Source organism: Protopterus annectens, chromosome 14.part0, assembly GCF_019279795.1.
Source record: "Protopterus annectens isolate FY-2018-M chromosome 14.part0, PAN1.0, whole genome shotgun sequence".
In the NCBI taxonomy this organism is placed as follows: Eukaryota; Metazoa; Chordata; order Ceratodontiformes; family Protopteridae; genus Protopterus; species Protopterus annectens.
Window position 1 is genome coordinate 956,881,894 of NC_056748.1, and position 27,120 is coordinate 956,909,013.

The 27,120-nt window shown below is 40.5% G+C and overlaps 1 protein-coding gene across 1 annotated transcript in view; it reads right to left on the reverse strand.

Annotated features, from left to right (window-relative positions):
• LOC122789363 (tyrosine-protein phosphatase non-receptor type 13-like) overlaps positions 1–27,120 on the reverse strand; it is a 2,815,362-nt gene that overhangs the window by 1,560,667 nt on the left and 1,227,575 nt on the right. Inside the window, exon 21 of the mRNA XM_044056752.1 lies at positions 19,275–19,379. Coding sequence (XP_043912687.1) covers positions 19,275–19,379 — 105 coding nt within the window. The remainder of the gene's footprint in view (positions 1–19,274; positions 19,380–27,120) is intronic.

Genomic DNA, 27,120 nt, shown 5'->3' on the forward strand with positions numbered 1-27,120 from the left:
TTAGTTGTGATTCCACAAAAGTTGTTTATTGTGCTTCATGCACCCATTGTACCTGTTTTTATATAGGGAAAACGGAGCGCAAGTTAAAAGAAAGAATAGGAGAACATATTAGAGCTATAAGAGATGGTAACGACAACAATGCACAAGCAAAACATATTATTAAATATAACACACATTCATTTAGATTTTTTGTATTGGATCACTTAAATTATAGTTGCAGAGGAGGGGCATGGCAGTTCATTCTTGAAGAAATGGAGTTAAAATGGCAAATCCGTTTAGCCGCACACCTTTGGCCAGGTTTAAATGGCATGTTATCATTGGGTTGCGTTTTGAAACTAAAAGCACTGAAATGCTAAAGTCTAAATAATACCATTGTATTGGTTTATTTATATATTTTAAATGTGTATTTAATGTGTATAGTCTGTTTGGAAATGTTGGGTTATACACACATCTTTTTTTGGGGGAAGGGGTTTGTGGCTAGTAGATGGTGTTGTTTGAAATTCACTTGGAATCCATTTGGACTGAAGTTAAATTGGGGCGAGTTGCTTAATGAGATGGGCAAATGAATACAAACATCTAATTAAGCAATTATATCATACCATAGTTTAAAAGGTAAAGAAAATTATGTATTTTTTGTCAGAGGAAGTTTGTCATTTAAGACAAATGAAAGCGCTTACTTTTACTTATTCATTTAATTTTTTGAGAGTATATAGTAAGGAATTTACACCCTGTTAAACTATTTAAGTACTTGGTTTGTTGAGCGTATATTGTAAATATTCTTACATGCTATTTATATATGTTTTAAATTGATTTTAAACCGTAGTTATTAAAGACTTTTTCTACCTGCCTGGATCCGTTTTTCTTGGATTTACTGGTTTGGATTCCTTTTTGTGGCTCGTTTGACTGATTGATATTCTGCATAATTGTGTTAAACAGGCATGCAAAACTTTGTCAATGGATGTTGAAATTCTCATTCTCAAAGTTTATGCTGAATTTTCCGGATATGCCAAATGAACTGCACAGATCCAGTCATTTTTTAAGTCTGTCGAACTCGAGTATCAAGACATTCTTCTTCATGCACCAATGAAATGGTTATCATTACTTCTAGCACTTGAAAGAATACTGCTAGTATGGCCTGCTTTGCAGTCTTACTTTGTTTCACTGGGAGAAGAAGAATGCCACAAAGTAATTTGGGATGCCTTTAGAGACAAAGAAACCGACTAAATTGTTTCTTACACAATGTTATGCAGGTCTTTCAAAGTAGTGTGCTAATGTTAGAGTCGGATCAAAGTACTAGTTCCAAACTGCATGATATTATGGTTGGCATAACGCAGAAAATTGCAGATCGCAAGCAAGACAAATTTTATGGAAAGGCTGCTGTAGACATGCTTAAAAGGATTCCACAGGATATGAAAAGGCACTTAGAAGCTGATGCTGATCAACTCTACAACTACCTAGACAAATGGTATAATTACCAGGCTTCAGAATTTCAAGCAGTGAAAGCTTTAATCTTGAAAGAACCAGTGAGGTGGAGCTTATTCAAGGAAGTGGCAGACAAGCTGCGCATTTACATCGACAAAGACAAGTACTATGATGACTACTGTATTTTGTGTGACGTCCAAACAGAGCTGGTGGGAAAAAATGAACAAGTGATCGATTGATGGAAGGATTTTTTTACAAAACTGACACATAGCAAGTGTGGTGAGATGCTCTTTAAAGTTGTACCCTTCGCATATACCTGTGTCGAATTCTTCATGTGAACAAACTTTCAGTGTGATGAATTCATTGCGGACCAAAGAAAGAAATCATCTGAGAATTGGAGTTTTGCGAGCTGAGCTGCAGGTGCGTGAAAATTTGAGGTACAGTTGTTCTCAGTTTCATGAATTCTTGATGAAGACACTCAAATTATTGGCGGCTGGAAGATCTGATCAGAAAATATACTTTTAAGCGCAAGTAGTTTTTATGACTCTACCAAAGCACACAGAATGAACATTTTTATTTATTTATTTATTTACATTTGTTGACTGGGTGTGTCCGACTGGACGTAGGTCCATTTTCAGTGGAGGCCCGGGGAGAAAAGCTCCACAGTTAAAATAAACAGACAGTAGTTACATTGGATTACATAGCGATTAACAATTTAACATAGCAATTACTTACAACATATTTACAGATGAAGAACACAGTACATCAGTAGACAACTAGAATCTTTATCTGTGAAGTACATAACAGACATTAACAAATGTTACAATAAGAAGTTCCTGCTGTATAATAAGTACTAGGCTTATGAGCATCTGAACTTGCTATAATCAAGGTAGTTAGTGGAGTGGAAAGAAAGGTAGTGGTTGGATGGGGTGGTTGATATTAGAGTGGGAGTTGCAAGGGCATAGCCAGCATGTTTTTAGGTGCGCTTTTAGTAAAGTTTTGAAGTGGGTGCATGATGGTATGGAGGTAATTGTGGGTGGTAAGGAGTTCCATAATTTGGCTATGGTGCAAGAGGATAGTGCTTCACCAGCAGAGTTATTGGCTTTAATGATCTGCAAGTGATTTTTGTTGCTGGATCTTAGTGGTCTGGTGGTGCGATAGGGTTGGAGTAGATTCTGGAGGGATGGGACATTTAGTGGATGGTTTACTAGTTTGTGGGCGAGTGAGAGTTGATACCTTTGAAGGAGGTGAGGGAGTTCAAGCCAACCTAGTTCAGCAAGTGAGAGACAGTGGTGACAATGGTAGGATGCCCCTGTGGCGAATTTGGCGATTTTGTTGTAGCAGGTCTCTAGCTTGTTTAGATCGCATTGGCTTAGGTTGGTATATATTGGAGAGGCATAAAGTAGGGTGTAGATAAGGTGGGAATTTGCTAATGAAAGCTTTGCTGCTTTGGTGAGAAGTTGCTTATTTCTGTATAACGCTCCTAGTTTTTTGTGGACTTTTTTTATGGTCATGTATATGTGAATGTCAAATTTTAGTTTATTGTCTATTTCCACTCCTAGCAATTTGGTGTGTTCAGTTGGGTATATAGTGGTGTTGTCTTTTGCTGTGATGTTAAAGTGAGAGTTGTTTTGAGTATGTTTGGTGGGTTGGAAGATGAGTAGTTTAGTTTTGTTTGGGTTGAGTATTAATTGGGCATCGGATAACCAAGTTTCAACAGAGGAAAAGGCTTCCTGTGTGACGTTTTGCAGTTTGGGTAGGGATTGGGCTGAGGAGATGATGGTTGAGTCATCTGCATATTGTATGAGTGTGCCATGTTTGGTGGCAGAGGCTAGATTATTGGCAAAAACAGAGAAGAGTAGGGGTCCAAGGATGGATCCTTGGGGAACCCTTATGGAGACAGGTAGTTGGGGAGATATGTCATTCTGCCATAAAACGGATTGTTGGCGGTCAGACAGGTAACTCTGAAAACAGCTGGTGACTGATTGAGAGAAGGATAGGTTATTGAGGACAGAGATAAGTTGTTTGTGTGGGACCATGTCAAATGCTTTAGATAGGTCTAGGAAAGTAGCAGAGGACAGATAGCCATTGTTTTTATGCTGAAGGACAGTGTTAGTAAAGGAGAGTAAGGCAGTGGTGGTGCTATGGTTTGGTCGGAAACCATGCTGAGTATTGGAAAGGAGGATGTTAGTAAGGAGGTAGTCTGAGACCTGAGAGTGTATGCATCTCTCTAGTATTTTGGACAGTGGAGAGAGAATAGCTATGGGGCGGTAATTGGTTAGTTCTGTGGAGGGTCCGCCTTTGTGGAGAGGAATTATATGTGATACTTTCCACAGTGTAGGAACGTAACTTTCTGACAGAGATCGGTTAATCAAGATGGATACTGGGTAGGCCAGAGCATCAGCTGCAATTTGTAGGTATTCACTTGGGAGGTTGTCTGCTGCTAATTTGGTGGGTTTAAGTTTAGTTAAGAGTTTTTTTATGTTGGAGGTAGGTACAGGAGAAAAAGAGAAGGCAGTGGGGAGATTATTAGTTGAAGGTGTGGGTTGGAGGGGAGGGGGTTGTGTTGTTTAGCTAGTGATAGTATGGTTTGTGTGAAGTGTGTGTTGAATGAGGTAGCAATATTTTCTGAGGAGTGAGGGATGTTAGGAGGAGGGGTACTGACTTTACCTGGGTGGAGGATGGAGTTTATGGAGGACCAGAATTGTTTGGGGCTGTGTTGTGAGGAGTTTAGGGCAGACTGGTAGTATTGGAATTTGCCCTGTTTTATTAGCTTTTTGACTCTATTGCGTAGTTCTAGGAATTTCTGTCTAGTTGAGGGGGTTTGGGGTTTTGGCATTTGAATAATTACTTTACAGTTGTATTGTTTTGAACTTTTCCAGTACATAGAAGTCATTGTACAATCATTATGAATATTAACATATCAAAGATTCAAAGTCTCCGAGTCGGACAGCACTTAGGCCAAACAATACGGTTTGTGGTTAACATTAAAATAGCATCTCCAGGAATTAGCCTTATGTGAGGTGGCAACCTTACTCGTCACCAAATTATTAAGTTGTCAGACGATTAATACAGACTCCAAGTTCAATATTAAGTATTTGAATCTAACCAATCGAAGCTACAGCAGGAAAACAGAAACATCAGTCCAACAGAAACAGGAACATCCAGTCCTTATCACATCCACTAACTCTCCCTCCTCCTTCTCCCGCCTTCTGCCTTCCTCTATCTCCACCTAGTGGCAAAAGACCAGAACACAACAAAAAGTCAATACCAAAGGGATCTGATTGACAAAGTTTGTAGATGTCTACAAGCTAGGAGCAGTTATTAAATTCCCAAATGACTTAGCCATCTGGTAGGAATATTTGTCTCAAACAAATAACTGTGGTCAAACTCATGGTCTGAAACTAAATGCAAAAGAATGTTCTATTGTATCCTTAGGGAAGTCCCTATCTCAGGAAACTACCAAATTGAAAATACGTACCTAAGAATTGACTCAGTTGTTCGGGATTTGGGAACTCATGTGGACAATGACCTAACTTTTGACCAACATATGCCCATTGTTGTAGGAAAATCCTTCTATATTGCACAGCTTATAAACAAAGGAATTGTGTCTAGATCTAGAGATGTCACTGGTCCCCTTTACTAAGCCCTCATTAGGCCAGTCATCGAATATAATGACCCCTTAGGCATTTATCTGTCCAGACACATGCAACTACTGGAACTCCCACAGAGATACCTTACTAAAACAATACAAGGCCTAAACATGCCCTACATAGACAGACTGAAAGCCCTGTCACAATACTTATTATCATACAGGCTGCCAAGAGGTGACCTGTGTCTGGCATGCAAGGCATCCACCAACCCATCACCAACTGATTTACTGCACATTAGCCAGTCAAAAGGCATCAAAAATAATCAGTCTTCTGCAACATCAACAGAACAGTTTGGATGAACAGGTATATTTCCACAGAGGATACCACAGCTGCGGAACAGACTACCTATCCACATAAAACAAAATTCATCCTTGTCCATTTTAAAAAGAAACTTGGATTTATGGATGGGAAACATAAAATTTACCCCAGGACTGTCCCCAGTACTACTAATGGACAGATGCAGTTCTTAAATGCTTTATCCCATCATGGGTCACCTCAAATTATCTATGCTATGATCCCAGTTATTCTCATTAAGGGTAATATATACTTATCAACCATGGGATCGGTAAAGTCCAGTCTATAACCAAATGGAATAGGTTATTTTGAGCTTAAAAAGGGAAATTGGCTAGGCTTGAAATGTCCCACAAGGGCAGGTAGCCTAGGGAAGTCACCCCTGATCATTATTAGTAAAAAAATACGAGCACTCATAAAATCAACTAAGGCCAATTTTGAGAGAAAAATTGCCATGGATTCAAAGGACAATCATAAGGCCTTTTTCAGCTATGTTAGGAACCTGGGTGGAAAAGTACAGTTTTGTACCTACCATAAATGTAGATGTTCGAGGATCCCCATTGCTGCAGTCCTTATTGGGTGTAGTCCGTCCGTCCAGCCGTCGCCGATACCCAGAGTATAGTATATGCCGGGGGTCGAGGCGCGATGTGCTGGCGTCAGGGTACGGGTACTATGACCGGACCTGACCTCCATATCCCTCCCTCTTCTTCCCCCCCAGAAGAGAGAGAAGAAGAAAAGAGCCCAAAAAAAAAATAAAAAAATATAAAATATAACAATATATATACAAATATATCAGCGTAATATCAGCATGTAACCTCACCTACACAACACACCCACAGGAGGGAGGGAGGGAGGGGGTAATGGGGGAGGGTAATGCAATGGGGATCCTCGATCATCTACATTTTACTAAGGTACAAAATGTACACCCATTGCTGCAGTCCTTACTATTGGGTAGAATCCCAAAGCAGAGGTAAGCTTGGCAAGCAGAGCTAAGAAGCAGGAGCTGGCAAATCATAAAGAAGCAGGCTGATACATGCCCTGCAAAAAAGCTGAGTAGCAAACCAGCCCTAGACTTTAGAGTGATAGGAAGGTGATAATGCTTAGAGAAAGTATGTACTGAACTCCAAGTATAGCTACCCCAAATGCCCTTAGAAATGACCCCCTTAGAAAGGAAGCTGAAAGTGGCATGGGGCCTAGTGGAATCATGATGGAATAACAAAACATGATGCAAACTGCCATGATGGAAGAAATAGTTTGTTTTGACACAGGCTTGCCTGCTGAACTCAAAAGCAAAGAAACAAACAACTGCTGAGACCTAAAATAAAATCCTTAGTCCTGTAAATAATAACAATAATTGTGTGTGTACATCTAAAAAAGTGTGCAAAAATCTTTTTTTTTATTTTGGTCTGCATAAAAAAGTAGGTAAATGAATAATAGTTTTTTAAAAAAAGCACAAAGAAACCACCTTAGGGCATAAAGGAAGGATTTAGTACGTAATGATACCTCCTGGAAATGGAAAATCAAAGGCTCTAATGCACTAGGGACAACTCCAGACACCTTCTTGCTTGAAGTAAGAGCCAACAAGCAGAAAAACAGTCTCCATGACAAGTATTTAAGCGATTACCCGGAAACTCAGTTCAAAAGGTTGTTCCAACAGTTTTTCCAGTAAGTTTTCAGGAGTAAATTGGGACATTGAGATCTTCATATAGGAGCTATTCTAGGGGCTGCTTGAACAAAGGCCAGAAACAGAGATGGCTTCTGAACAAAGGATGCTAAACAATTGCTACAGCACATGATTGTAATGGAGAAGGACAAATGAATGTCCAATAACCAAAAGCTGAACCAATAAAGATCATAAAAGCCACAGATAGAATCAGCTCAGAAATCTGTCTATCTTCAAAAAAATCTCCAATAAAATCTCGTACACTTTCCTTGTAAAAAGTCTTCCAGCTTTCCATAATCATCTTCCAACTTTGTTGAGGAAAAGCTTCCAGGAAGTTGAGACCTGCTAGAATATGCCAAAGCTGTTAGATGAGAGCTGTGAAGAAGAGAGAAGAATGTGAACACTTCTGAGGATGCTGTAGTCTGGCAGGCCACTTGTCTTTTCATTTTCTTTCCATTTAGATGAGCTCCAATGTGTCACCGAGGCATCTGTGTGTAAATCTGACTCTCCTCTGGCGGGTCACAGAGAGAGATTGTTTAGGTGACATTCCTGAGCCCACCATAAAAATTCTTTTTTGAAGGCAAGGTATATTATAGGATGAAATCCTCCCACAAATGTGTGGCAGTGTCCATACATTACCATTGTGAGATACCATTATGCCTTCCTCATATTGGGAAGCACCAGAATAAGCACCAGATGCCATATGCTGCCTAATGTGTCCTTGCAGTTGACTGTCCTTGATGAGATAGAGATAGGAGATGATAGTTGATGGAGACTAAGTTGTTTTTTGTTTGTTTTTAAAAGGCGGTTAAAGCTGCTGCTGGGCTGCTGTATTCAGTCTCACACCCAGAAAGCACATGTCTTGAGAGGGTAACTCTACTTCGCTCATACCATCGCAGCACTGCTACTAGTTTCTGCTTAACATAACATAGATGCTTCTTGAAGGTCTTCTTCTTCAGGCAGTCGTCCAAGTAAGGATAGATTTCCATTCAAGGATAGATTTGAATTCTAGCTTGAAGCAAAATAGCCTGAAAAATTATGAATACTCTGGGTGCAATATTGCAAATAAAGGGCAAATAACTGATAATGAAAGAGAACTGATAATGAGAATTTCGATGAGACGCAACAGCAACTAAGCCTTATAGGCACATGAAGGTAAAGGTCAAGCTGATCCATGAAGTTAGTTTTCAGTGAGAGTTGCCCAGCAGTTGTAAAAAAAACATCTGTAACCAGAATCTTGAACTTGGGAATGTCCAGATAAGATAAATTGGGAAGAATCCAAAAATTGTTCTCCAGTGTTCCCCTTCCCCCCCTTTCCAGGTAGGAATAGGCTCTTTCCCCTTTCTGATACAGGGACTGGCTGAATGGCCCCATCCGCTGTAACTGAGAAACTCTGCTTGTGAGCGAGCCTTTCTTTGTGGAGGAGAGGAACGCATTCTCTGGAAAGGGGTGGGGTATGGAAATAAAACCTGTAACACCGTGGTGAATGATATCCAACACCACTCTGTAACCTGTTGAAAACCCATCTGTCTTGATCTTGGACAGTCTTCTCCCCAAAGGCTGCCAGGGGAGAAAAAGCAAAGACTCAAAGAGTCTGGAGTCATTGGGTCTGTTTAACTGGTCCATTGAGTCTGGCAGGGAACTGGTCTGAGCAGGCCTGTTGAAGACCTCTGGGCCTAAAAGAGTCACTTTCTGCCCTACCGTCTAGACCCTACCACCCTACACGAACCCACCTAAGCCTAGACTGGAACGTTAGCAGGCCAATTTCTACTAAACTTCGGTGGCTGCATGCTTAAAAAATTTACTGCACCATGCATTTAACTTTTTCCTCCATTTTTTCTTTAAGCTTCCTCCCCAGATTCTAACCAAACAACACCACAGGCGAACCAAATCCACATCATCCATTAAACCTCAGCAAACAGGCATCCTTGAACAGAACACCAGGCATGCCTCACTCAGAGGCCAGAACAGAATGAAGCAGTGGCACCAGCAACACCCAATTGAGGCAAACCAAAACCACATTGCAAAGAATGCCACTAGACACACTCAACCATGACACAAATCCAGCAACTCTTACTCAATACCCCGCTTTAGCATCCACCTTAGATTTCATTTTCATTTGGACACAATTTTGATATTTTTGTTGATATTTTGGCAATCTAGCGACTCATGGCACTCTCCTGGAAGAAGTGGAAAAGTATTTACTCAATTTTCCACCTATTTTTCCTTTTATGGAACAGAACTTTAACCACAGAATTTTAACCACAGGTACCTTAACAGCTTTAGCCCCCTGTTTAGTTTCTGGGTCCTTTATGGGACTCTTCAGCAAACATATATGAATAGGCTGCACCCACCCTACCTATAGGATCTTAACAAGCAAAGGGGTCCAGGGAGGGGAGGTAAAGGAAAACTCCTGAGCTGCATCACAACAAGGAGGTATAGCTAAGGGGAGGAGCTGGGGTAAAAGTGTCCTGGTTTCCCCTTTCCTGTTTAAACCTTATCCCTTTCCTCCCATCAACTGGATTCCATCCTCTCCTGCTAAAGAGCTGGGAGAGGAATCTCAATGAGAATGAAAATGAGAAATCAGAGGAGGAGGAGAATCATCATCAGAATAATCATCCATCAGAATCAGAATAAGGAGGATACTCCTGCAAATCTTCAGACTCAGACTCAGACAATCAAACTTACTTCAAAAATATCAAGGTCGGTCTCACCTATTCCTCTCATCAGGGCATAGAACCTCTGTCTTAAGAAATTATCAATGCCTGTTAAAAAACTATCAAACTGGTACAGAACCCGCTGCCCAGGGACTGAACCTTGGCCCCCCCCAAGAGGCCCTAGTAATCCTACCTCGGAGAAGAAGAAGCAACTGAAGAAAGGGGGAAGAGAGGGAAGAACAGTTACCCCTAAGCCCCTGAGCCTGGCCTAAGCCTCCAGCCTGGCAGCAGCCTTTGACAGTGAAAACCTTTGCCTGAGACTCCATGGAAACATCCTGGCAAAACCCTACTGGCCAAGCTGGCCGTCAAAGAACCTCCTTCTTGAGGGACGGCGCTTCATCAACCCTGCACCCCAGCAGCTTCTCCTTCATTTTCGCTCATGGGGCGGGCCCACTACTCTTAGCAGCATTCCAACACACCTGTCCAGGTCCCCAACACCCTCCTGTAACAAGAGCTTAAACCAACAACGAAGCGGGCAGGCGTAAACAAAACAGGCGGCAACCAACAACGTTCTTCACAAGGGCAAAGTAGGCTTAATACAAAGGGTATCCTCTCTATGATAAATATCTTTTAAATACACACAAAAGAAAATTAAAATATTTTTCTGACATCGGTTAAATACTGAGGCAAGAAAAAGCCGGTTTGGAAATATTTTTGGTATCTGTTTCCGGCCCGAAACGACAAAACGGCTTTTTTCTTCAAACCAAACCTGCCTGAGGAAATAAAACTGCAATCGCATGTCGGACCAGCGTACAAAAGACGCTCTGATGACAGACGGCGCCGCGCATTAAAAACCCTCAGGCCCCCACTCCTGGACTCGACTGCGCCTGACCATCGACAGCTATATGTGGTAGCTGAGCCGACTACTGGGCGGACTACAAGAACCTCTCATAGATATGCTCAGAATTAGTCCAAAATGATACAAAAATCACTGAACCCACAGACATTGCCAACATACTGGCAGACAGGTTCAGTGCAAACTTCACCTCCTCTCCCCTAAAGGAGAGATAACTATCCCAGCCGAGTGTAGCCTCCCGGACATCTCAAATGCGCAGGTGAAAGCTGCTCTCTCTAAAGCTAAAAACACAGCATCAATGGGACCGGATGGTGTCCCCGGCTGTGTGCTACACGAGCTAAATGAGGAATTAAACCCGCATAAGGCAGCTGTTTAATCTCAGCCTTACCACAGGATACGTGCCCAAGGAGTGGCGTGACGGCAACTGTGGTCCCACTCCACAAAGGTGGCGCCTCACGGACCCTGGTAATTACCGCCCCATAAGCTTAACAAGTCTAGTCTGCAAAGCTATGGAGAGGATCATAATGGAGCTCATAAACAAAGATATAGGGACTTGCAGACATTGGACCCGACCCAGTTTGGCTTTGTCAAGGGAAGATCATGCCTTTTGAACTTGGTCGACTTCTTGAAATAGTCACCAAGGCCATTGATGAGGGAAAGGCAGTCCATACAGCCTACCTTGACCTTGCAAGGCTTTCGACACAATACCCCACTCGGTATTGTAGAAAAACTTACCAGCTTAAATGTAAACCCATATGTCACAAGATGGGTTGCAAACTGGCTTAAGGACAGAACCCACAGGGTTAGAGTTGCTGGCGCTGTGTCAGACTCCAAGCCGGTCACAAGTGGTGTCCCACAGGGCTCGGTCCTTGGCCCCTATTGTTTGGCATCTACTTCTCAGAAGTACAGGCCAACATGGGAGGACTTTGGCTGACAAAGTTTGCAGATGACTGCAAACTGGGCGCCATAGTGGAAAGTGCATCGGACACTGATATCCTTCAGAAGGGACTCACGGAAACAGATAGCTGGTGCCAGAGCCATGGCCTGAAGTTAAACGCCAAAAATGTATAGTCATACCCTTCGGGAAAAACAAGGTAACCCCAAGCTACCATATAGGTGGCAATCCACTAAGCACAGAAGAGGTTATCAGGGACCTGGGGACCCAGGTTGACAGTGGCCTTTCTTTTGACACTCACATTGCTAAAGTGGTTAGAAAGACCTTCTACATTGCCCACCTGATCATGAAGGGATTCACATCCAGATCTAGTGAGGTCATTGTTCCCTGTACTCTTCACTTATCAGACCAATGATCGAGTACAATGCCCCATTCGGGATGTATCTCACCCGACATCTGCAGCAATTGGAGAGACCCCAAAAGTTCCTCACCAAAAGGATAAGGGACTCCAAAATCTGTCATATGCTGCCAGATTGAAGAAACTCCAGCTCTATTCAGTCGCATACCGTCTGCTCAGAGGTGACATGTGCCTGACATACAAGGCCATGTCCAACCCGAATTAATGGACATGCTCCACCTCAAAAATCCAAATCCACCAAAACCACTAGAGCAAGCGACTTAAACCTTAGCACGGATATAAATAGGACGTGCTGGAGGGATAGATTTATCACTCAGAGACTCCCTATGCTGTGGAATAAAATCCCGGTCCATGTGAGGCAGAGCACCTCGCTGACTCTGTTCAAGAGAAATCTAGACCTGTGGATGGGAGATCGTAGGTTTACCCCGGGAATCATCTCTGGGTCACTGCTGGACAGAGGCACAACAAACTAATGGGCACAGTATTTTTTCATATAAGGGGTGGCGTAAGCCACAATAATTTGGGCTAGGCTTATAAATGCCTTAGGGCAGATAGCCTAGTATAAACCTATGAACCTATGAACCTATGAACCTACCATTATAAGTGACATTCCAGTGTAAGCTGGCCTTGACTCCAAAAGACTTGCTGAGTGTAAAGTCCAGCAATAAGGCAAGCTTACACTTTTGTAAGTCACTGAGTGCAAGTGTTCTGAAATACGGCCCAATGTACTAATATAATAGAAGCATTATGAATGTCACCAAAATAAGATATACTGTATCTGTTAAAAATGTTTCAGCCAGACAGAATAATAGGAAAGCAACACAGCTTTATGTTTAATTTTAGTTTTATTTCAATTTTTAGGTTCTCTAGTTAATTTTTGATAACTTAAGGGGACATCAACACTATAATGGAATACGTCAAGTATAAGTTTCACAAAATTTTTCTAATTCACCAGAATGGTGCTTACAGTTTATAATTGTATTATATTTTGTTTTATTATTATTTTATTATTATTTATATATTTATATTATTTTTATTATTTAATAATTATTTATTATTTAATATATTTATATATATATTTATTATTATTATTCATTATTTTCTTTATGTGTTTACGTCTTTTTCCAATTTATTTTATATATTTTCAGTGTTTGGCAAAATGTCTAACTCCATGCTGTATTATTTAAATGACCTTTGTAAAACACTGTATACATTTCCTTCTTCTTTTTTTTTTTTTTTTGTAACAATGTTTCAGAACTTTTCTCCCTGGGCCTCCAACCTGGTCCAGTTGGAATTTCCCGGTTAACAAATGCAAAATAAATAAATAAAATAAATAACCACTATAGACTGAATACAGATAGTTGACTGAGGCTTCCCTGAAAATATACCCAGTGACTAATGTAATAGGTCCAGATAAGAGGTTCATAATTAACTCAATATAGCCCTGTGGAGGACAGGTATCTCTAACCCTAAATACTGACTGGTCCAAAAGTGGCACAGGATGCACTAGTCACTGTTACTGGAATAAGGAAGCCCCTAACTCATTAATTCTATAAATGAAGATCATCAGGCTTTGATTCTGACTGGTCTGGCTTCCCTCTAGGAAGAGCATTCATTAACTGCTGGCAATCCCATTCACTTCTATGGACAATAACGATATATTACAACTTTGTGATGATCTCAAATGAAAATTCCCATTGATGTTTGAAGTAAAATATCTAAGTAAATGGAGAAAAAAAAATGTCATCTTGCCCCTTCACAGTTTTATGTACATGGCCTACTTTTATTTCAAGACCACAGCTATTTTCAAATGTTGTTTCATTTATTTGTTTTACTCCAAATAAAGTTGTGTCCACAATATTACATTTCTCAAACATTTCTGGATGCTCTTTTCAGCTATTTCTCATGGTAACAGATGATATCTCCTAGAAGAAACAGTTGCAGAAAAAGGTGACGTCCCAAAACTGGAAAAACTCCCTCATTAGCCTCAACAAAAAGTTGAGATCCCTCATCAAAACCTCTAAAGCCAGCTATGATGGAAGAATTGCGGCAGACACTAAAAACAATCACAAAGCCTTCTATAGTTATATCAAGAATCTCCATGGCAATACCCAGGTTTGCTCTGCGTTACTGCACAATGGTACCTCCTATACTGAGCCAACAGATATTGCCAACACACTGGCCAACAGATTCAGTGCCAACTTTACCCCACTCTCCCTCCCTAAAGGACCAATCACAATACCAGAGGAATGCCAGGCACCCAGCATTACTGCAGCACAGGTTAAAGCTGCATTGTTCAAGGCCAAGAGTACCGCTTCCATGGGACTCGACAATATCCCTAGTTATGTGTTCTACCTGAACTACAAAGTGAACTGGCACCACAACTGTGTGTCCTGTTCAATCACACCTTCACCTCAGGCTTTGTCCCTACCGAATGGTGCACTGCTACCATCATCCCCCTCCATAAAGGGGGAGCGACTAGAGACCCTGGGAATTATCACCCCATTAGCCTGACGAGTCTGATATGTAAGGCTAGAGTGCATCATCATGGACCTAATTAACAGGGATATAGGGAATCTCCAAACTCTAGATCCCACCCAATTTGGTTTTATGAAAGGTAGATCATGCCTCCTCAACCTGATTCACTTCTTTGAGTCAGTCACCCGAGCTGTGAATGAGGGCAAGGCAGTTCATACAGCCTAACTCGATCTGGCCAAGGCCTTTGATACCACTGCCCACTCAGGAATTACTTATAAACTCACCAAACTAGGCATCAACCACTGGGTAGGTTGCAAATAGGCTCATAGATAGAACCCACAGTGTGAAAGTAGCGGACTCCAAGTCACACTGCAGACAAGTCACGAGTGGAGTCCCGCACAGATCGGTCCTGGGCTCTCCCTCACCTGTTTGGCATCTACTTCTCAGAGGTCCAGGCCAACACGGAGGGTTTCTGGCTGACAAAGTTCACAGATGACTGCAAGCTGGGAGCCATTACTAACTCCCCAAGTGATGCAGACATCCTACAGAAAGACCTCACTGAGATCAATGACTGGTGTCAAAACCATGGCCTTAAGCTTAATGCAAAAAAATGCACCGTCATCCCCTTTGGGAAAAACTCAGTTCCCACTAATTGCCACATCGATGGGAGCCCACTGAACACTGAAGGTGTAATAAGAGATTTGGGGACACAGGTTGACAACAACCTCTCCTTCAATCACCACATTGCCACTGTGGTCAGAAAGTCCTTCTATGTAGCACATCTCATTACCAAGGTTTTGCTTCCAGGAAGAAAGAAGTCATCATCTCTCTCTACTCTTCCCTTATTAGGCCAATCATAGAGTATAATGCCCCATTTGGCATGTACCTCACTAGACACATGCAACAGCTGGAAAGGCCACAAAACTACCTCATGAAGAGGATCCTAGGCCTTAAACACATGTCCTACATGGACAGACTCAAAAAACTCCAGCTATTCTCTGTCTCATATCGTCTACTAAGAGGCGAGCTCTGCTTGACTTACAAAGCCATGTCAGACCCAGCTCTGTTAGAAATGCTTCATCTCAAGAAATCCCAATCCCTCTGCACTGCACGCTCCAGAGACCTCAACCTCATTATCACAATCAACAGAACATGCTGGAGGGACAGGTTCATAACCCAGAGACTGCCCCTGCTCTGGAATAGACTTCCCATACATGTCAAGCAGAGCACCTCACTGGCCCTCTTCAAGAGAGATCTTGAAGAGTGGATGGGAAATACAAAGTTCACTCCAGGATCACTCCAGTGGCTCTACTTGATAGAGACACTGGGAACTAACGTCGGGCGGCACGCTGCCAGGGCACTTCTATGGGCTAGGCTTGTAAAGGCTCCAGGGCCATTAGCCTAGTACACACCCTATGAACCTGTGAAGAAAATCTCTAAATTTGCAGCTAACGTACCTACAACACACCACTGCCTCACTCTTAAAAAACTCCACTGTACTGAAATTCCCAATCAGTTCAAAACATCTTAACTCCATATGACTCACTTCCTTCTCAATAGCCCTAATGCTTGTCTCTCTCTCTCCAATCTAGTTACTTGCTATATTCCTTCCCGCCCCTATGCAGTGCTGACAAATCCCTTCTCCAAACGTATAACTCCAGAATTAATATTGGTAACCTTTTATATAAATCCTCTGTAACAAAATCCTGGAACAACCTCCCTGCCAACTTACGTTGCACTACTCACACTAACCTCTTCAAAAAAGAACTGAAGAACTTCTTCCTTAACACTTGGCTCTGCCCCTGCCATGACCCAACCTAATCCAGTTTCTACTTGCTATTATCTATTGTATCTCTATCTTTTGAACTGTATGTCTGCTGGCAATGTTCACTCTAGCCAAATGAACAATAAACTCTGTATGGAAGGTACTTTATATTCACTTTTATATTTACTTATTCACTATTTAGTTTATCTCCCATACTGCATTATTTACATATTTTTTAAATATTGCCTTTTTACCTTGTTGTTTATACTTATGTAAAACCAATTGTCTGTACTGGAGCTTTTCTCCTCGGGTCTCCACTGAAAATGGGCCTGTGCTCAGCTGGAGTAACCAGGTTAACAAACATGAAATAAAGAGGATATGGCTGGGGTACACAATTGTAGTGGCATAGTGTACTCTACCATGGAGTTTCCAGGTCTGGCATTAAATATATAATTACAGCCAGGAAAATGGAGGTGGGGACCCTTTTTAAGTTGCTACTCCTTTACAGCACCTTTGTCAGATGGGTGTATATCAAGAAAAGCACCTAATTTTCTAGCTTATTTTAATACTACTTGCATTTAGAAGACAGAAAGGAATGGTGGTGTTTGACAGGGAGGGGTAATTGAAAGTAAGAAACGTGGTGTTAAGCAGTGCACAAGGACTAGATTCATTGTTGCTTAGCACTTGTGGTAAAAGGAGGAATGGAGTCATGCTGTAGATTTTAGTGGGCTTAGTAGTTTAGTGTGTTTTCTGTGTGTTACATGGAGTGGTTGTGAGATATTAGAACTCCTGTTTTAATGATCACTTTTATGTACGGCATAGTATTTAAACCTCAGGTTTATCTAGGATTGATTTTGGTTGTCAGAGAGGGAGGAAGTAGTACAGTGTGATGTTACAGCCTATTTAATATGACTACATTGAGCCTGGCAATTATTGTCTGGAAGTAATTCAAGCAGGAGTAACAGAACTAAGAGGTGATTATACAAAGATGAAAGTTTTTATTGTTAAAGTTTTTAGAAAGGTTCAGACACAAAATGGAAATTTTAAGAAATAAATTAAATGAGAAAAAATAAAAAAAGGATGATGATGAGGAGGAGGAGGAGGAATGGTGAAAGACAGGTGAAAGTGATGTTAGCCAAGGACATGTTTTGGAGATAAGGTACGCACAGCTATAAAGGAACTGTTATGGTGGGATGGGGTAGCGGTTATTGGTAGAAAACTGAAGTAAAGTTCTGCCGAATGAGGTAGAGCAGAGCAAATCAGCTCCAAATCACCTTACCAAAAAACAATCAGCTGGAGGAGAACCTGAGGAAGGCTTCTACTTATGTAATGAATACAAAGTCAATGGCAACATGTCTTTACAAGTATGCTTGATCTATGGGATGGATTAAAACTTAAGGTTTATAGTAACTCAGCAATATACTGAGCACAGAAGGATAAACCCCTTTCCAGCAGTTAGCAGAGTTTAACAGTTTTGTTTGCTTCAGTCCCTGAAGCAAGGTTTATTTTGTATACTAGAGCCATGAATTGAATATCATTTTCCCCATTAAACTAAAAGTATTATTATTAAAAGTCAGTCAGTTAGCCACTAAAAGTAAGTTCCTCACTTTCAACAGTGAAGAAACAGAAGCATTTTTTCCACTTTAGAAATTGTTAAAAAGGAGAACAGCTGTGCTTATCCACAGAAGAACTTACTCCTTAGCCTGTAGACTTTCAGGTTCTGCAAAATATTATGTGGTGGGGGTACTGGACAGCACAGGACAAACATAAATGGAAAGGGATTTCAGTAGTGAAGAGAAAAGAGACGTGAGTTTGTTTTCATTTACAAAAACATTAAAAAAGTGACTAGAAACACTTGTCTCAAACCAAACTCTTTACTGCTGTCCACAAACTTCCAGGTTTAGTGATATAGAAGGAGTGGGAGCTGAGCAGCACTGAACAAGCAGGAAGGGAAAGGGCTTTCAACAGTGAACAGACAGGAAATGCAAGTTTCCTTATTTTCTGTTTAAAGAAGCTTTTAAACTGGTGAACAGAAACTCTTGCCCCTGAAGAGGATTCCTTACTATTGAGCCCACAGAGTTCTCCAGTTCAGCAAAATAGAGGAGCCGAGGGCTGGGAAGCGCCACATAAGTATACTGGAAAACAGTTTTCAGCAGGAAAGTTTCTTTATATTGTTTGTACAATATTTTAAATGGATGAAGAAGTCCTTGTCCTGATGAGAACTGAACCTTTAGGCTTCCTGGTTTTGCAAAGCAATGAAAGCAGTGGTAGGGAAGCACCACATTCAGTGAAACAGTCTCAACAAGCAGTTGTCAGACAGAGAGAGAAAGGATCAAGACAGTTTTATTATCACCTAGTGTACATCTAGGGCAACTCCTTACAACCACAAGATTATTCATTCTCTATGCTCCTGAAATACCACATCTTGACAACATAACTATGTTCACTGGAATAATATGGTCACAATTCTTGTTACTCATAAGAAGAGACTGTGCTGACATCTCACAGACAGATCCAGAAAAGGCTGTAAATTTTTACAGTCTCTGTATAACAGCATTGATGCCAGCCATTGTCTGTTGGTATGACTGTTCTGTCTGTGCCACATAATTGTCCAGCTTTAAGAGCAGACTCCTAGATAACTTTATGAATATATTCAGTAGTAAAATAACAAAACCACTAAAACTCACAAAAACAGCTAGGTGTAGCACTGCTGTAAACCTCCAATATATTACCAATGAAAAGCTTTCACTCTGCAGTTCAAGAAAATGATGAACACATATGAAGGACATTTCCCATCTCCTGAATTCCCACTTCTATTCTAATCATCTGAAGATCTAGTACAATTTCTTCTTTAAAAAATGGGAAAAATAAATTCTGTGGAAACTTGCGCCAAGAGAACATCTCTAGTTTTAACATTCCCTTAAAGACAAGGTCATCATGTTTCATGCCTTTACACTGGCCCTACCAAACATATTCGGCAAGGCAAATTACGACTGTCCGTGTTATGTTTTTGTGTTGTCTGAATTTAACACAGGCAAACCTAACTTTATCTAGGCAGCTACTGAAAACAGGGTACATGGATCCTATTAGGTTAATGCACTTTTAAAATGCAATATAATTAATTAAATACTGTGTATTCACATTACAAAGTTTAAAAGGACAGATAAAATACCTACAGTTACACAGATTCCAAGGCTTCCATCAACTTTCACCAGCTCCAAACAATATTTTTGTCCTGGTTTCAAACAAGATTGTTTGAACTCCATGGGATTTCTTCCATCCTGCAACAAAGAACAGTTTAAGTTAACCAGTACAAATTATAGTTACGGAGAAAAAATGTGTGAATTGCTACTAAATAGATGAGATTACGGATAGCAGTTTAAGCACTTGGTCAATGCTTTCTAGAAATTATGAATTATTATTAAATTAGACCCTATTGGGATATTTGCTAGAGAAGAACTTTTTCTTCCAAGACAAACCTTCTAAACTTTCAAATCTGCAGAAACTACAGGATCCTTTCACAGCCAGCCAGGTTTCATGGGTGAGTTCAGGTATCAAAAATTAAACAAGGAATGAGCTCTTATGGGGACACATTTAAAATTTTTTTGGGGTGGATAAAAACCTATATATCGAAGATGAACTACAATTGTTGATGGTGCTGCCTCCCAATGCCAAAGTGATTGGGTTTGATTCCGTCTTTTGGATGCTGTGCAGGTGGAGTATGCACTCTGTTCATCTGTGTGAAGTTTTATAGATAAAAAAGATGTTAAAAGAATAATCATGTTGGACAAACAGTCCCTTTTCAGAGCCAACCAATGTGCAATGTTGGGTTACGTGACTTATTGAGTCATTACCTGTATATCACAAAAATAACCCCCTTAGATTAAGTGATCTTCCAGATAAAAAAGAAAAAGTTTCCTAGGTTTGTTCTATGGAGTTTTTTCATTCCAGTCTTTCTTCTGAAATAACTTTTTTTGAAGGAGTCCGTGTCTCACTCTGTGAGCTAAATTCTGTTAACAAAACAAAATAGATTTAAATATTTATGCAAACACCCATGACTGCTGATCCCTGTCCATTTTTTTTTTTTTTAATTTTACATTTGATAACTGGGAAAGTCCAACTGGACACAGGTCCATTTTCAGTGGAGGCCCAGGAAGAAAAGCTCCAAATAACAGTACAGTAAATAAGACAGGATTCGACTACATTTCAGCATGAAATAAGCAGATATTAACTTCTTGCTGTAAGGAATATATACAGTACATTACAAGATTGAAAAAAATACAAGAAAAAAATTTTTTTTCAGTGTACTAAGATATGAATTCATTCTGAAAAGTACTTATGATTGGGTAAAACAAGTTGGTACAAGTACAAGTTTTGTAACTTGTATTGACAATACTATTACTGAATGCAGCCTCTGGATGTGATAATGAAAACAGGTGTGGGATATGCAATTACTATGTCACGCTTCATCCTTTTTTATTCTTTAAATCACGCCTATACAGACCAAAGTGTTTTGGGTTTTTTTATCACCAAGACTATTTCCAGTCTTAAAATATCACCCATTCAACTGTTTTCTATTATACAATAATAAGAATTAGCAAGAAATCACTGAAAGCATTTCTAGAAACTGTATGGGCTCTTTCAGTATGTAATTCATTAGGAATTGTTACATCAAAGGAAAAGGAAAACGGAATATGAGCTGATTAAGAATTATAAACTGGCACATAACAGTACATCTGGACTTAACATTTATTTTCTTTTTTTTCCTGTGAGTTTTTCTTTGTCGGTCACAAAAAATGTTTGACTTGAGGGCTGCTGAGTGACAAGATTACTAACAGATTTTATGATGTATAGTATGCTAAACACTGAGAAATACTTTCTAAGACAAGGATTACTATGTTGGGAGATGAGTGCTATTAGATTCCAGACTGGGAATCTGAACTACTTATTCATTTACCACTATTAACAAATATTGTCTATTTTACATTGGCACATAAAACCATATAAAGTCTACATAAAAGTTCATCCACATTGTTTTGGCAATTCTGGCATCTGGAAAGAAATACTGTATTCTCGCACCCATACAAAGGGACCAGATTTTCTCTAAATGTTTATTTTTTCTTACCACCCCTAAATGTGCTTATGGGATGATTTTGTACTTCTACTTGCTGTTGTGAGGTATAGTATTTTAAAAATGAAAGAATCATCCTAGGTGGTGTTAATATTAACTGACTCAATATCTCTAATAACATCCCCTCTACCAAAATTAACCTTCACATCTATACTCAGCTAATTTCCGATATAACCAGACCTAACATTAAGAATAACAAAGGCTCAATCCTGGACTGGATCATGGTTTCTGACCCAAATAAAATCTTCTCTTATGGAACACTGCCAAATAGTATTAGTGACCACTCACCAGCATTTATAATACACAAGTCCACTAATGTACCAAACATACACCAATACAGGCATACCAGAGATATATATCTAATTTTTCCCCAAATACCTTTAATGACATCTTGCAGAACACTAATTGGAGTCCACTAAAATATCTCCCACTCAGTGAAACTGTGGAATTCTTCAATTTCACATTTCTTAGGATCCTAAATAGTCTTGCCCCTCTCTGGCTAAAAAGAGTTGAGGTAAAACATGCCTGCTGCCTTGCCAAGTCCATAAAGCAAATTATGTCCACTAGGGACAAAGCCTGGAAAGCCTGGCAGAAAAACAAAAATCCTTCTGACCTCATTCAATATAAACAACTTTGCAATCAGGCTAAACGTCTTGTTGTCAAAAACAAAAAAAGAACACTTCCAAACCCTTCAAAACCAACATAAGCAAAACCCCAAGAAATTTTGGGAACTAATCAACTCCCTACTCTATCCAGGAACTAACAATAATACATGCCCAAACCCAGAAAAAACACCCCTTGAGTTAGCTTCACTCTTTACCTCATATTTTATTGACACCATTGCAAAGCTTACTACCACCTTCCCAGCTATCAATGCAAATCCACAAGAACCACCATCAGCATATTCCCCATCTACTCCTCTATCTACTTTCACGCTCTCACCCATACCAACCTCCACCATACAAAAACTCATTCATAAACTAAAACCATGTTACAATGCCCCAGATAACTTATCCACTGAATTCTTACAACTATCACCCTCCTCCATTGCATACCCCATCAGCATTCTCCTCAACAGATCCATTCAGGAATCTTGTATACCAGATATCTGAAAAAAAAAGCATTTGTTCTCCCACTTCATAAAGGTGGCAACAACTCTAACATCTCCAATTTCTGACCTATTGCCATTCTTTCTCCCATCTCCAAAATATTAGAGAAGTGTGTTCACACTCAGCTCCTTCTTTTTCTGGTTAAACACCAAATCCTTTACCCCACTCAACACGGCTTTAGGCCTGGACATAGCACTAGCACCAATCTCATTTCCTTCTTGGACACAGTAAATAGAGCTCGGGATGCTAGCGCCATAGTCTCCGCAGTCTTTCTTGATCTATCAAAAGCATTTGACACAGTTTCCCACTCCCTTCTGCTTACAAAATTCTCCAACTTTGGTATCTCTCCCCGTACCTTACACCGGTTTTCTAATTATCTCACCAATAGGCAGCAATCTACTATATGGCAACATTCCTTCTCCCCTTTCATCAATACAAATACAGGGATACCCCAGGATTCTATACTGGGTCCTCTTCTATTCAGTACATTTGTCAACAACTTCCATACCACTCTTATCCACAGTACTATTATCCAATATGCAGATGATTCTACTATTATTTGCTCTTCTAAATCTGTCTCTGAACTACAGCATCTTACTCAAGAAGCCTTTACTTCAACCGAAACCTGGATATCACAGAACCATCTTGCCCTAAACCCCAATAAAACTAAACTCTTAATATTTACCCCCCAAAAATCTAGCCCTGTTGACAAGTCTGAATTCTCTGTTCATTTCCAAAATAACACTATAATTTAAGTCATCCCTAGCACCAAATTGCTAGGTGTCATCATTAACGATAATTTAACTTTCGACCTTCACATCCAAAATAACATCAAACAAACTCATCAAAAACTAGGTGTCCTTTATCGGCACAGTTATTTCCTTAGCTTGTCTGCTAAAAAGGCTCTTGTCTTAGCATTCCTGATTCCATCTCTCTCATATGGTGCCCCCATCCTCATCAATATTCAGTCCTCCCTGAAAACTAAACTCGACTCGTGCTGCAACAAAGTTGCAAATTTGTAACAAATGCAAAATATTCAGCCCACCACTGTTCCTCTCTGCATCAATTAAACTGTCTCAAATTCCCTCACTACCTCACTTATCTACAATTAACTACTGCCCATAAATTTATTTACTACCCAGCATCATACCCATCCCTCTCCTCTATACTAACCCTGTATCATCCTAACCGACCCCTTAGGTCTGAAAACAAAATGTTACTGAGTGTTGATAAACCTAAGCTCTCAGCCAGCCAAATGTTGTATTCATTTACTGTTTCAAAGCTATGTAATAATCTCCCTCCTTCAATCATAACTATCAGTAATCCTGCTTCTTTTAAAAAATCCCTCAGACTACATCTCTCTTCTCTCTGTCTATGCACCTGCACCCTAACAAATAACCCCAAAACCTGACTTCCCTCACTAGAACCTTACTCTTCTCCATCTAAATACTTAAATATCTTCTTCTCTCTACCATTCTAACTCCTTCTGCTGTCACTATAGTTTGCTATATCCCTACTACTTAGGCCATTTGTCTCCTTCTATTCTTAACCTTAAGTGGATACTCCTCACTGCTAAAAATGCTATATATACAGTGGATATAAAAAGTTTACACACCCCTGTTAAAATGCCAGGTTTCTGTGATATAAAGAAATGAGGCCACAATAAATAATTTCAAAACTTTTCCCATCTTTAATGTGACTTATAACTTGTACAATTCAATTGAGAATCAAACAAAAATGTTAGGGGAAAATAAAAAAAGTACAATAAGCTGGTTGCATACGTTTGCACACCCTTAAACTAATACTTTGTTGAAGCACCCTTTGTTTGATCACACACTATTGCACAGAGGGATTGCCAGTTACAGACACCTGCTCTCTATCCTCACAAATATTACCTAAACTGGAGTTTTTTGCACCTAAACCTACTAATACCTGGCGCCTGCTGTATTCCAGCTTCAGCTATTCTAGCCAGAGCAAGATTACTCCTGGGACCATGAACTGTCAGTTTCCCTCCTTTTCTCCTACCAACCTGGTTGACATGGGTCTACTGAGGCAGTGTAGCAACTGCCTCATGCACACTGACAACCCCCTACTTCTAAATCATGATTGTACCATTTATGAGACATGCTCCTACATTATTAATCTGGAATCACAGCTGTCTCATGCAATGGACAGCAATACAGAGCAGGTCGTCAGCCCACCTACCACAACTCCTACTCATGAAACACAGCATACAACATAGACCAATATATGCGGAGGTACTCACAAAAAAATATACCTAAACACCAGAGAGCTCCAAAGCACACACATACTAAACCAACAATAACACCAAAAACATACAATACACATAATGATGCAAGCGTAAGTGTCTCACCATCAAAGCCCATAAGGCAACGCACATCCACTCCAAATATCTTAGTCATAGCAGACTCTACAGTGAGACACACAGACGTCCCCCTCACCAGGCTGAACAAGGAGAAAGTCATGTTCAGCTGTCTTTCTGGTGCCAAGATTTGTCACATCACACAGGCACTCAAGTCCCACAACAATAATTACCATTATGATTCGGTCATAGTACACGTTGGTGTGAACAACTTGAGATGTACCTCCCTGGAGTACATGAAGAGAGACATGATTGAGCTCTTTGATTATGTGTCACAGGCAGGTATGTCCCTAGCCTTGAGTAACATATTACCCTTGCCTAGGATGATACCACAATGTAAACAGAAAATCATTGAATTCAATAATTGGCTTAGTTTCTGGTGTCATTCTAAGGAGATCCAGTTTCTGTCAGCCTAGGATGACATCATCGATAGACCTTGATGCTTTGCCAGAGATGGTCTTCATCTGTTACCACTGGGATTTCAGCTACTGGCAAAGGTTCCTGCTACCCCCATAGTGTTTCTTTTAGGCAATGTCACAAGGACAAATATCCTGACATAAACATTTCATCAAAACACAACCTCAAGGTTATGCTGCTAAATGCTAGGACTCTTAGCATGAAACTGCACTCACTGGAAGCAATCCTCACCTTGGAAGACGTTGACATCCGTGCAGTCACAGAGACCTGGTTCAAGGCTGTGGACAGCACCCCAGCCATACCAGGTTAACCTCCTACCACACGTTCAGACCACAAATGGAAGGCATGAAAACTAATGGAGGCAGTGTAGCAATATTCATTAAAGATAAATACACCTCCAGATTGGTTAAAAAGTATGATTCCCTGGAGACACTTCAGGTGCAACTAACTGTTGGTGGCACACCATTCAAATCATTGCCAGCTACAGGACCCCACCTCCATGAATCAAGACACCCACTCTGCCTACATGGATCTACTGGAATCCATTAAGATACATCCAAACACCATGGTTCTGGGTGGTTTTAATTACCCATCCATTGACTGGGTAAATTACCCATGCTCAAATTCACTTCCCAAAAGGTTCAAGTTCATTAACTCCACTGCCCTGGACCAGCTGGTAGACACCCCAACTAGGGGCACCAACATCTTGGATCTGGTGCTTACCAATATGGGGAACCACTGCATCTGTGAGGTCTTCCTTTGTCAGACCTGATCAGAAATCAGTCTCAAAGTAACTATCACACCACTCCAGCAGCAACTAAACTAAAAACTTCTCCAAAGCAGATTATATCCTTCTAAGGGATGGTATAAATAGCTTCACTGCACCTCCCCCCTCAGATGGAAGTGGCAACTATGCTGAGTCCTACACCAGTGCATTTAACAAACACCTGCATAACTGCATTTATGCTGCCGTACCTGATAGGACCAAAAAAGCTCTTCAAGGAAGAGCAAACCTGCCTGGTGGACAACTGTCACTAACAGGCTTTACAATAAAAGAAAAAAATTATTATCCAAAAGTAAGAGGGAGTGTGACCTAAACTGGAAACACTCCCTCCTCAGCTTAAACAAGCAAAATAAGACTTCTTGTGAAGTCATCCAAAGCAAACTATGAATCCAAATTAGTGTCCTCAACTAAGGACAACCATAAGGTGTTCGTTAGTTACATCCGTAACCTAAAAGATAAAACCCAGATTTCCGCCAAACTGGTAGTTAATGTTTCCACATACACTGAACCTGTGGATATAGCAAACTTTTTAGCCGACAGGTTCTGCAAAAACTTCACTTCTCTGTCCCCACCACACACACCTCATGACATTCCTTCCACCTGTCCTCCACCTTTTATTTCTAGATAGCAGGTTGTAAATGCACTCTCTAAGGCCAAAAACACAGCATCTATGGGACCTGATAACATCCCTTGCTGTGCCCTACATAGAGTCTAACAAGAATTAGCAACACCACTCAGTACTCTTTTCAATCATAGTCTAAGCACCAACTTCATCCCAGCTGAATGGAAAATGGCCACTGTTACCCCCTTGCACAAAAGTGGTGCTTCCACTGACCCTGGGAACTACAGACCTATTGGCTTGACTAGCCTCATCTGCAAGGCCATGGAGCGAATCATGGACCTTATCAACAAAGATATAGGTAATCTCCAAACACTTGATCCTACTCACCTTGGATTTATCAAAGGAAGATTATGCCTGTTAAACTTCTTTGAGAGAGTCAACAGAGCCCTGGATGGCCTCCAACAACAGATGCATAACCATTGGTGCTCCACAGGGATCGGTCCTTTGACCTCTACTGTTCAGAACCTATTTCTTTAAAGTACAGGCAAAAACTAAAGCTCTGTGGATGACAAAATTTTCTGATGACTGCAAACCAGGAGTGGTCAAACAATCCTCAAACAATGTCAACTTCCTACA